Here is a 12,443-nt window from a genome sequence, read left to right as displayed (position 1 = left end):
ATGCTTCAACTGTATAAAACACTAGTTAGGCCTCAGATAGAGTACTGTGTGCAGTTCTGGTCACCACATTACAGGAAAGATGTGATTGCACTAGAGGGTACAGAGGAGATTTATAAGGATGTTGCCGGGAGTAGAGAATCTTAGCTATGAGGAAAGACTGGATAGGCTGAGTCTGTTTTCCTTGGAACAGAGGAGGCTGAGGGAAGACCTTATTGAGGTGTATAAAATTATGAGGGGCATAGACAAAGTGGCTAGAAAGGACCTATTTCCCTTAGCAGAGGGGTCAAAAACCAGGGGGCACAGATTTCAAGTAATTGGTGGAAGGTTTAGCGGGGATTTGAGGGGAAATTTCTTCACCCAGAGGGTTGTGGGGGTCTGGAACTCACTGCCTGAAAGGGTGGTAGAGGCAGGAACCCTAACCACATTTAAAAAGTACTTGGATGTGCACTTGGGATGCTCTAACCTGCAGGGCTACGGACCAAGAGCTGGGAAGTGGGATTAGGCTGGATAGCTCTTTGTTGGCCGACGCGGACACGATGGGCCGAAATGGCCTCCTTCCGTGCTGTAACTTTCTATGATTCTATGAAAAGATCAATTTTATTCCTTACAACATTTTTTCGCAAATCTTTGACTGCTTTCAGTGCCATCCTGTCAAATGAACTGGGTAAAACCTACAATTGAACTGATTTAGAGGGGAACCAGACAACAGGTTTACTGTGGATGTGAAGGCTACCTAAGAACATAAGAAATAGGAGGAGTAGGCCATTCAGCCCTTCGAGCCTGCTCTGCCATTCAATGAGATCATGATCGTCTGCCTCAATTCCATTCACCGGCCCTATCGCCATATCCCTTGATGCCCTTACTAGTCAGAAATCTATCGACTTCTGTTTTGAATATACCCAATGACTGAGCCTCCACCACCCTCTGGGGTAGAGAATTCCAAAGATTCACCACCCTGTGTGTGAAGAAATTTCTTCTCATTTCAGTCCTCAAACCAGCGTACTGAGCTTAAATAAAGGAGACTATGAAGGTATGAGAGTAGAATTGACTAAAGTGGACTGGGAAAACAGATTGAAGTGTAAGACAGTACAAGAGCAGTGGTCTACATTCAAGGAGATATTTCACATCTTTCAAGATAAATATATTCCACTGAGGAAAAAGGGGAGTAAAAGAAAAGACAGCCATCCGTGGCTTAGTAAAGTAATAAAGGATAGTATCCGACTGAAAACAAGGGCATATAAAGTAGCCAAATCTAGTAGGAGGATAGAAGATTGGGAAGCATTTAAAAGCCAGCAAACAATAACTAAAAGATTAATTAAGAAAGGGAAGATAGATTATGAAAGTAAACTAGCAAAAAATATAAAAACAGATAGCAAGAATTTTCTACAGCTGTATAAAAAGAAAAAGGGTGGCTAAAGTGAACGTTGGACCCTTAGAGGATGAGACCGGGAAACTAGTGGTGGGGAACATGGAGATGGCAAAGACGCTGAACAAATATTTTGTATCAGTCTTTACAGTAGAGGACACTAAAAATATCCCAACACTGGACAAGCAGGGGGCAATGGGGGGGGAAAAGGAGCTAAACACGATTAAAATCACTAAGGAGATGGTACTCGGTAAAATAATGGGACTTAAGGCGGATAAATCCCCCGGACCTGATGGTCTACATCCTAGGGTCTCGAGAGAAGTGGCAGTAGGGATTGTGGATGCATTGGTGATTATTTTCCAAAACTCCCTGGACTCAGGAAAGGTCACGGCAGATTGGAAAGAAGGGAAGTAGACAAAAAGCTGGAAACTATAGGCCAGTTAGCCTAACATCTGTGGTTGGCAAAATGTTGGAGTCCATTATTAAGGAAACAGTAACAGAGCATTTGGATAAACATAATTTAATAGGACAGAGTCAGCATGGTTTTATGAAGGGGAAGTCATGTTTGACAAATTTGCTCGAATTCTTTGAGGACATAACGTAGAGGGTGGATAAAGGGGAACCAGTGGATGTAGTGTATTTGGACTTCCAAAAGGCATTTGAACACAAAAGATTACTGATCAAGATAAAAAATCACAGGATTGGGGGTAATATACTGGCATGGGTGGAGGATTGGCTATCTAACAGAAAACAAAAGGGTTGGGATAAATGGTTCGTTCTCGGGTTGGCAATCAGTAACTAGTGGTGTTCCGCAGGGGTCAGTGCTGGGACCCCAACTCTTTACAATCTATATTAACGATTTGGAGGAAGGGACCGAGTACAACATATCCAAGTTTGCCGACGATACAAAGATGGGAGGGAAAGCAGTGAGTGAGGAGGACATAAAAAACCTGCAAAAGGACATAGACAGGCTAAGTGAGTGGGCAGAGATTTGGCAGATGGAATATAATATTGGAAAGTGTGAGGTTATGCACTTTGGCACGAAAAATCAAAGAGCAAGTTATTATCTAAATGGAGAGAAACTGCAAAGTGCTACAGTACAAAGGGATCTGGGGGTCCTGGTGCATGAAACACAGTTAGTATGCAGGTGCAGCAGGTGATCAGGAAGGCCAATGGAATCTTGGCTTTTATTGCAATGGAGTATAAAAACAGGGAAGTCTTGTTGCAGTTATACAGGGTATTGGTGAGGCCACACCTGGAATACTGCGTGAAGTTTTGGTTTCCATATTTAAGAAAAGATATACTTGCTCTCGAGGCGGTTCAGAGAAGGTTCACTCGGTTGATTCCGGAGATGAGGGGGTTGACATATGAGGAAAGGTTGAGTAGGTTGGGCCTCTACTCATTGGAGTTCAGAAGAATGAGAGGCGATCTTATCGAAACATATAAGATTGTGAGGGGGATTGATCGGGTGGATGCGGTGAGGATGTTTCCACTGATGGGTAAGACTAGAACTAGGGGGCATAATCTTAGAATAAGGGGCTGCCCTTTCAAAACTGAGATGAGGAGAAACTTCTTCACTCAGAGGGTAGTAAATCTATGGAATTTGCTACCCCAGAGAGCTGTGGAAGCTGCAACATTAAATAAATTAAAAACGGAGATAGACAGTTTCCTAGCAGATAAGGGAATTGGGGGTTACAGGGAGAGGGCAGGGAAGTGGACGTGAGTCTAGATTCGGATCAGCCATGATCCTATTGAATGGCGGAGCAGGCCCGAGGGGCCGTATGGCCTACTCCTGCTCCTACTTCTTATGTCCTGAACAGCCTACCCTTTATCCTGAGGCTGTGGCCCCTGGTTCTCGACTCCCCAGCCAAGGGAAACATTCTCCCAGCATCCACCCCATCAAGCCATGAAATAATTTTGTATGCTTCAATGAGATCCCCTCTCATTCTTCTGAATTCAAGAGAATTCAGGCCTAGTTTACTCAATCTCTTCTCATACGACAATCCCACCATCCCAGGATTCAATCTTGTGAACCTTCGTTGCACACCCTCTATGGCAAGTATATCCTTCCTTAGGTAAGGAGACCAAAATTGTACACAGTACTCCAGGTGTGGTCGCACGAAGGCCCTATATAATTGGAGTAAGACTTCTTTACTCCTGTACTCAAATCATACATGTTCCATTGAAAGCCCTTCGTCTGGGTCCCCTCTAAACAGCATGCTGAATGTTTTACCTTTCACCCCTCATCCACGCTGAACAAGTCTTGACCCAGCAGCTCTGCGCAGCCAACAAAGTAGAGCTGAACTAGCCAACTAAAATGGTCCCTACACTCCAGCCACAACACCAGTAACCAATTGTTTTCTTGCTGCTTGCAAAAGACTGGAGGACTGCTAACGTTGTGCCATTGTTTTAAAAAAAGGGAGAAGGGGATAGACCGAGTAATTACAGGCAAGTCGGCCTAACCTCAGTGATGGGAAAATTATTGGAAAAAATTCTGAGGGACAGTATAAAATAATTTAGAAAGTCATGGATTAATCAAGGACAGTCAGCATGGATTTGTTAAGGGAAGGTCATGTCTGACTAACTTGATTTGAGTTTGCAGATGATACAAAAATTGGCCGTGTAATTGATAGTGAGGAAGATAGTTGTAGACTGCAGGAAGATACCAATGGACTGGTCAGGTGGGCAGAACAGTGGCAAATGGAATTCAATCCAGAGAAATGTAAGGTAATGCTTTTGGGAAGGGCTAACAAGGCAAGGGAATGCACAATAAATGGTAGGATACTGAGAAATGTAGAGGAACAGAGTGCATATACACAGATCCCTGAAGGTAGCAGGACAAGTAGATAAGGTGGTTAAAGAAGGCATACGGGATACTTTCCTTTAATAGCCGAGGCATAGAATAAGAGCAGAGGGGCTATGCTAGAACTGTATAAACCACTAGTTAGGCCGCAGCTGTCAGTGAATAATTGAGCAACTGACTGATCTAACAGGAGCAAATGAGACACCTTGTGCTAATTTAAATCTTGGTTTATCCATTTACCTTTGGTAACTTGTAACTGACTCAGAATAAATAGAGATCTGATCCCAGCACAAACGGTCAATGGGCCAAACCATTCACTCCAGCTTTATAGATTAAAGGCATCAAGTGTAACCCTGATTATCCTTAAGTTTACAGAAATGTTGATCCAAGTAGAATATTTTAGGTTTAGCTCATTCCGACTTCTGGAATTCTGTTCAGACCTACCTCCTCTCAAATCCAGATCCGTATGCATACTGCTGCCGCTGCCCCATACCTGTTGCAGGAGGGCGACTGTAAGGGTCTCCCATTCCAGTATTGGAAGCGGGTCCGGGAGACATGAAAGGGTCAGTCCCAGGAGTTGCTGGAAGAGAGACGCGTTTCACTACGTTACAATATAAACACCTCCCCAAAATGATGGCAAGAAAGCTTTCGGCCAATAAGTCAAATTTACTGACCAAGTCATAAAAAGTTTCCATTTTCAAGACATCGTTTTAAAAACTATTTCTACCTTTCCTCATCCCACCAAATGGATCCTTGTTCGGCTCGTATGACATGCGGGCCATTAAATCTGTGGTGTTCATGCCGGGTGGATACGCAGGGCTTGGAGTCACAGCGGTCCTCTTTTGGAAAGCTGGGTCACTGCTGTCTGCAAACGGATCCTGGACACTCACAGAGTTGCTCCTGAATTTTAATACAGCATGTTAGACCGGTGTAAATCATTTGCAAGATGGCAATCCCTTCCTACCAACAGTTGACACAACTAAATAACATTAGTCAGAAATGGGGGGAGGATGCATCACAAAGCAACCAGCTCCTCAGCTGGATGGTCACAGGTTCCATTCCATCGGCTGCCCATCTCTCAAACCGGCTGATTACACCTGGCACCAGTGCAGCATAAAACCAGTCTGCTCAGTTTTACCTTTCTTCTTTGCTGATGGTCCGATCATCCCCATATCTTCCTCAGAGTTCCCTGCTCGATCTGATACCAGCCCCTCCCCCCACCATCCCTTTCTTTGGGAACAAACCCTAGGCAGTGAGTGAAGCAACAACTGAAGTGAAGACAACTCCATCATTACTGTAGTCAGCCCACAATCAACACAGTCCCAGGAAGTTAGATGCATTGAGAATTTAGCCGCAATTATTCACCATGAACTGGTGCACCTTTTAAATGACAGTTGGGTTTACCTGGAACCTGGCATTGGCTGCATATGGCTATGGGGCGTTGAGGCGGGCGTTGGTGGCTTTAAATCTCCTCCCTCTGCCATCGAGCTGCTGGTGGACTGTGGGGTCTGAGGACCCTGCAGGGAACCTGAACCAGCTGCAAGAGAGAGACATGGCTTATGTTACCATTATAATAGAGACAATGGCCCTGAATTTCCTGAAAACTTGTGCCAATACTAGTGTGTAGTGCTGATTTATGGTGTAAATATCAAAGAGGAGAGAAAGACCGGGGGGGGGGGGGGGGGGGGGAAGAGGAGAAAGAAAGTCAGGGGGTGGGGGGGGGGGGGGGGGAAAAGAGAAGGAAAGACAGAGGGGGGAGATAAAGAGAAGGGAGGGGGGGGCGGGGGGAAAGAGAAAATGTCACTTTCCAAAGCTGTTAACTGCATACAGTTGGTTTGAGCTGGAACAGAACGCTGCATTTTCATCAAATCCAACTGTAAACCAAAGCCAGGCATCATTCTCGTTTCATCCTCTCACTCACTGTACTCCTCCCTGCCCGCTAGTAGCGCTGGTCCAAAATTTTAAGCCCTTCAATCTCCAGCAGCACTGGCAAGGAACGCATATTATCCACCTCAGTTGGGAGGGAGGAGTGATAACTGCAGCTGCTCTGTCAATCCATAATGAGCTGAAGGGGGGACGGGTGTCTCCACTGAAGACATTCACACACTCAGCACATGCACAAGGGGCAGTGAAGAGCAGGATCTGATTGGACTCTTCTTGTGGAGAGGTACAACTCAGACTGACCTTTCGCCCAGATCAGAGAGCCCACAGCAGGGCTTGAAATAAATCCAGTCCAACAAAATTAATTCAACATCAAAATAATTATCTTCAGGAGTTTGCTGCTGAAAACTAGCATCACGGTATTAAATTTAAATATTATGGTCAGACCCTACCCATTTGAGCCTGACCATTGAAAGCTGTAATGAGAACACGCGTTAATCATCATTGTCTCAGGTTCTGCTGTACACAAGGGGTTAGAACGACTCATGTCATGGATGGTGCAGTTCAGGTACTCAAGTGACTCTTGTTACTGGTGTACAATACTGTGTTAATCATTATATGCTCTCTCAGGTACTACAGTAGTCTTGATGACTCATGCTGCTATTCATTAACTGCGAGCAAGGAAGGTCAATAGAAGGGCAGCCTTATTTACACCCAGCCCTGTTTCACCTTTTCACCCTGCTCAGTCAGGGGATTCCCCTCCTGCTCAGTGACATCTCACTGCCTTAAGAATGTGGCTGGGCTCCCCTTACTCTGCAGCAAGGGGATTAGGTTACATTGCAGTCGGGCGACTGGGCTCAGTTTCATTCACATTAATAACACTCTCCCCATTCATCAACTTCCTGAATCTGGGAATCTCCAGGGAATCTGGGATGGCAACATGCAAAGCAGTCAGCTGGAATGTCATTTGAGCCAATGGGCAGGGCCGACATTCCTGGAATTCCTTCCTTTCCCCATGCGATCCTCTGTGCAGTGCTCACACAGAATGCCCATGTAAGGACTGACTCTGCCAGCCATGGACAGATCATCGACTCACCCAATCGCAGGAACCAGTGCACAGCACGCAGGCACAAACGCAGGAACCCGTGCACAGCACACAGGCACAAACGCAGGAACCCGTGCATGGCACTCAGGCACAAACGCAGGAACCCGTGCACGACACGCAGGCACAAACGCAGGAACCCACGCAGGAACCCGTGCACGACACGCAGGCACAAACGCAGGAACCCGTGCACGACACGCAAGCACAAACGCAGGAACCCGTGCACGACACGCAGGCACAAACGCAGGAACCCGTGCACGACACGCAAGCACAAACGCAGGAACCCGTGCACGACACGCAGGCACAAACGCAGGAACCAGTGCACAACACGCAGGCACAAACACAGGAACCAGTGCACGGCACTCAGGCACAAACGCAGGAGCCCGTGCACGACACGCAGGCACAAACGCAGGAACCCGTGCACAGCACGCAGGCACAAACGCAGGAGCCCGTGCACAGCACGCAGGCACAAACGCAGGAGCCCTTGCACAGCACGCAGGCACAAACGCAGGAGCCAGTGCACGGCACGCAGGCACAAACGCAGGAACCCGTGCACAGCACGCAGGCGCAGGAACCCGTGCACGGCACGCAGGCACAAACGCAGGAACCCGTGCACAGCACGCAGATACAAACGCAGGAACCCGTGCACAGCACGCAGGCAGACGCAGGAACCCGTGCACAGCACGCAGGCGCAGGAACCCGTGCACGGCACGCAGGCACAAACGCAGGAACCCGTGCACAGCACGCAGATACAAACGCAGGAACCCGTGCACGGCACGCAGGCAGACGCAGGAACCCGTGCACGGCACGCAGGCACAGACGCAGGGACCTGCGCAGGGCATGCAGGCACAAACACAGTTCTTTTTTTTTTTTTAAGTTTTTGTCTTTGCTCACTGAACAAAGGCCAGGACTAAGAGCAGTAATAGGCTGTTTAGTGAGTCTTACCCTTCAGGGTTTCTCAAAAATATACATGCACATGCAGTTTTAAAAATGAACACAGAGTAATGTCCTCCTAATCAGGGCTCAAGCTTTGCTTTCCGAGGCTGGCCAGTTGATAGGTTTCTTTACTTTGCCTCGGTTAACAGCCTTGCTGCTTTCAAAGGAGCACAGGAGGTGGTAATGGGTTCAGGTAGTGACAATAACATCACATTTCTGCTGCTATCCTCAAAGAGGCACAATAGTTGGTCAAGAGTTTGTTTAAATTGCATTTACAGATCGTACTTGAGGAAGAGCCCAATTTTTAGGCTTTATCCCGGAACATTCTTCAACAAGCAACGGCTGTGATAAATTATTTCACACAAACTGCTATTGTTCTTCTCAAACTGTCTCTAGGTCTTTCTGTCTAATGCAAAATACCCAGCCTAAACTGCTGGAACAGGCTCGAGGGGCTAAATAGCCTACTCCTGTTCCCATGTAAAGGGCAGCCAGGCAATCAGTTCCCAGGCTTCTGACACTTGTACCTAGTACATACAAACAGCTGAAGGAGACTGCCTCAGAGGGAAAGCACCTGCTCATGTCCAGCTAATCTCTGGTGCTGCATAACCTCACGGCGAGGTAGCGTGGACATGAACCTGATTTACCTTATATAGCATAGCATTTTCGGATCATGAATTATCTGCACCAATTCAAATAGATCATTTGTATTAAGTGAAGTTACCAGGTACAAGGTGTGATAACAGTCTGCATCCTTATTCCTCCCATCAACATATAACCAGTGAATAAGTAACAATGGTCCTCATGACCCAGGTAACTAGAGTTCATTTAAATATCAGGAGATATATTTTAAGCAGGAGAGATTGACGGGGAAACACCTTCGGACACCACCAGGTACGACGTGACCTACTAGCACTGCAATGGAAGGCACCTTAAGAGGAAGCACTTAGAACGGTCATGGATCCGGAATTGGGGCAGTTTACAATGAGAGATCAGGAAAACAAAAGTTTAAACATTAGAGCAAAAGTCAATATAACAAAACTGGTCCAAAAGGAGAACACAAATCTGTGCTCCAAACCATGGCCATCCCTCCGGGTGGGGTGTCTGTCACCACACTCCTAATGAGCTGCAAATTCACACTAGCTGTGTGCGCCCTTCTGCTAAATGGAGCTCATTTACAACTGATACACATGGTTTCCAGACCCATGCTGGATTTCCAAGTGATGGAGAAATCTTCACAATGCCAGTAAATTTTATTAATCCCTGTTACCTTCACATTGGCAGTACAGTGTCCCCCACCTAATGATACCATCACAAGCTTATTTCAATAAAAAGCACATGATACAAACAGAATAAGGATGGACTTGTGCAACAATGTGAGGTCAGTCACTTGTGAGTTATACATGAAATCACAAACCTTTTAGTCTCACACCTGGCTATGGCAATGTGTACATCAGGGGTTCTCAACCGGGGGGCCGCCAGTTGGTTTGTCCCATCAATATAAAGAGACTATACTGATTGTTTATGGCATAAACATCAGTAGTCTCCCCTGTTTATTAAGATGGGTGGAATAGTCTCAACTATAAAGACTCTGCATGTGCAGTCAATTCAGGTTCTTACTGTTGGACACCATTTGAACGCGTAGACGTCCCTTTGTGTATCACTGACTTTTACAACAGTATTTATCTCTGTACTTTTTTGATCCAGCCCTATTCGCTTCCACATTCCACTCGCCGCTTTTAACTATTAAACAATGGTGAGAAAATCCGCGAGTTAGTCTGGCATTGCGTGGGCCATGGTAGCACGAGCCTTCCTTGCAACCCTTTTCTTTCCCCTCGCGCGGAGCCACCCTGTGTCGGTTGGAAGCCGCTCGCGCATTTGAAAAGGGTGCAGTCAATGGGAAAAATGCACGCGCCACTTCACCTTTTGTGTGCGCGCGTGCGTGGGGGAGAAAGAGACAGGGAGGAACGAAAGAACTTCTAGTCTCTGGGCCTGCGGCAAGGCCGTAATAATCGGGATCCGGTGAGACTCTTCAGTCTGAGTTAAGAAAATGGAAAAATAGCTGAAGGCGTTAACACGATTTTCCTCACACCTCAGGCTCAGCTTTATATTCATGGCCATGTGATTCTCTGACGGACGGATAGGCCTAGCCTAGGCGCTCCAGTCTTTTGAGATACTGCCGGCTATTTGTGAAAGGGGTGGGGAGGAAAGGGAGGGGTCGCCGTTATCACTAAACGATTTATGACGATGAGATCGGGTGGGTTAAGTCGCTCAGGGTCCTGTTTACAAAGGATTATAGGATATACGGCACAGAAACAGGCCATTCGGCCCAACCAGTCCATGCCAGCCTTTATGCTCCACTCGAACCTCCTCCCGTCTTGCCTCATCTAAATCTATCAGCATAACCCTCTATTCCCTTCTCCCTCATATGCTTGTCCAGCCTCCCCTTAAATGCATCTATACTATTCGCTTCAACCACTCCCTGTGGTAGCGAGTTCCACATTCTCACTACTCTCTGGGTAAAGAAGTTTCTTCTGAATTCCCTTTTGGATTTCTTGGTGACTATCGTATATTGATGGCCTCTAGTTATGCTCTTCCCCACAAGTAGAAACATTCTCTCTGTATCCACTCTATCAAAACCTTTCATAATTTTAAAGACCTCTATTAGGTCATCCTTCAGCCTTCTTTTTTGGAGAAAAGAGACCCAGCCTGTTCATCCTTTCCTGATATGTATACTCTCGCATTTCTGGTATCATCCTTTTAAATCTTTTCTGCACCCTCTCCAGTGCCTCTATATCCTTTGTATAATATGGCGACCAGAACTGTATGCAGTACTCTAAGTGTTGTCTAACCAAGGTTCGGTACAGGTTTAGCATAACTTCCCTACTTTTCAATTCTATCCCTCTAGAAATAAACCCTAGTGCTTGGTTTGCTTTTTTATGGCCTTGCTAACCTCTGGCGCAATGTTTAGTGAGGTTTATTTCTCCATTTCTCTAGTGTCCCATCCATCTCCACATTACTGGTGCTGTTAGTTCAAGTCAAGGCTTTCATCGCCATGTTGGGGTTTGGTATCAAAATAAGAGGGAAATTCTGTTTTCGAAATGGAGGACGTGGACCTGGAATTTTAGTCCGGCCAAGTGTGCATAAAACGAGACTGTAGTGAGCACTGCTCCTGGTTCATTGTCTGTTATGTAACATGGTTGATGGGGTAGAGCAGGCAGCAAATGGGCACCTAATGTAAATTTAGGATGAAATGTCAGGCCTGAAATGTTAACTCGGTTTCACTTTCCACAGATGCTGCCTGACCTGCTGAGTATTTCCAGTATTTTCTGTTTTTATTTCAGATTTCAAGCATCCGCAGTATTTTGTTTATGTTAATTTAGGACTTCTTAAATTCTTCTTTGCGCACGTACAATAGAGCTATTAATATTTATACAGAAAAAATACTTGAGTTGTGTTACGGGGGTCCGCGGAATTTTTGTAACACGGGAAGGGGGGGCTTGGAAGTAAAAAGGTTGAGAACCCCTGGTGAACATCATACAGCAGCCAGTAGTTATACAAACCCCAGCTACAGGACCAATCGGCCTGCACTGAAGGAAAGCCCTTGCACCCCAGCTGCCATCACACTCACCAGGAGAAGGAGGCTGTATCTTTGGTTGTTGCTTTTTGGAATCTGTGGCAGCAAAGATGTCTGGTGGAGGATCCTCCCCTCGCTCGATCTTGCACTCGAAGGCAAACAGACACTGGATATACTGTTTCTTCAGCGAGCTGGCTGCACTGCTCGAGGTGCCCACGTTCAGATTGGTGGCCAGCTCGCGCCATTTTTTGTTTTTATTCACCTGCACAAGAAGAAGTGGTTGTTCAGTATGTGTGGTGGATTACACCATGGATCAGCCTCGCAGCTCCCAGTAAGCAGTACTTGCTGAACAATCAATTGGAATCTGGGAATGGGTCACAATTCCAGGTCGGAAGCCTGGCAACGTGGAAGCTTGAACCACACAACTCCACTTAGTCAGAGTTGTGCGGAGGTGCCATGACGCATCTCTCGTCAGCCACGGGTGAAGTGATGTCGAAATCCCAAACCAAAATCAACGTGCTGGAATTCCACACCCATCAGGACCTGCAACCTTGAATTAACAAATCCAGAGGCAAATCTGACCAGACCATACCAGCATTTCAAGACACTTTAGAACAAGGACTCAATTACACACCACATGCCACACACTTAAACCTATAGCACTTAACTGGTATGAGAGTCACAGAAATGACAAAAAAAAAATTTAAGGCCAAAACCATTAAAGGGCTGCATTTGGTCAACAATCAATTCAGATGCTGAAAATCATTCACCCATCAAGATA

At 46.2% G+C, this 12,443-nt stretch overlaps 1 protein-coding gene across 11 annotated transcripts in view; it reads right to left on the bottom strand.

Moving 5' to 3' along the window:
- The window catches only part of LOC147103266 (AT-rich interactive domain-containing protein 1A-like), a 120,956-nt gene that overhangs the window by 16,163 nt on the left and 92,350 nt on the right, over positions 1-12,443 (bottom strand). For 7 of the 11 annotated variants that reach the window (XM_085962723.1, XM_085962724.1, XM_085962725.1 and 4 more), the window contains 4 exons: positions 11,717-11,924; positions 5,574-5,706; positions 4,897-5,069; positions 4,614-4,770 (listed from right to left, as the gene is read on the bottom strand). In XM_085962723.1, the coding sequence (XP_085818849.1) occupies positions 4,614-4,770; positions 4,897-5,069; positions 5,574-5,706; positions 11,717-11,924 (671 nt within the window). The remainder of the gene's footprint in view (positions 1-4,613; positions 4,771-4,896; positions 5,070-5,573; positions 5,707-11,716; positions 11,925-12,443) is intronic. The other 4 variants (XM_085962728.1, XM_085962718.1, XM_085962721.1 and 1 more) reach the window with 1 other exon arrangement.

This window comes from Somniosus microcephalus, chromosome 20 (genome assembly GCF_052327205.1).
Source record: "Somniosus microcephalus isolate GS21.2 chromosome 20, FLI_Smic_1.0, whole genome shotgun sequence".
NCBI lineage: Eukaryota > Metazoa > Chordata > Chondrichthyes > Squaliformes > Somniosidae > Somniosus > Somniosus microcephalus.
Note: the sequence above shows the minus strand (reverse complement) of the source record. Positions and strands in the feature narration are given on the sequence as shown.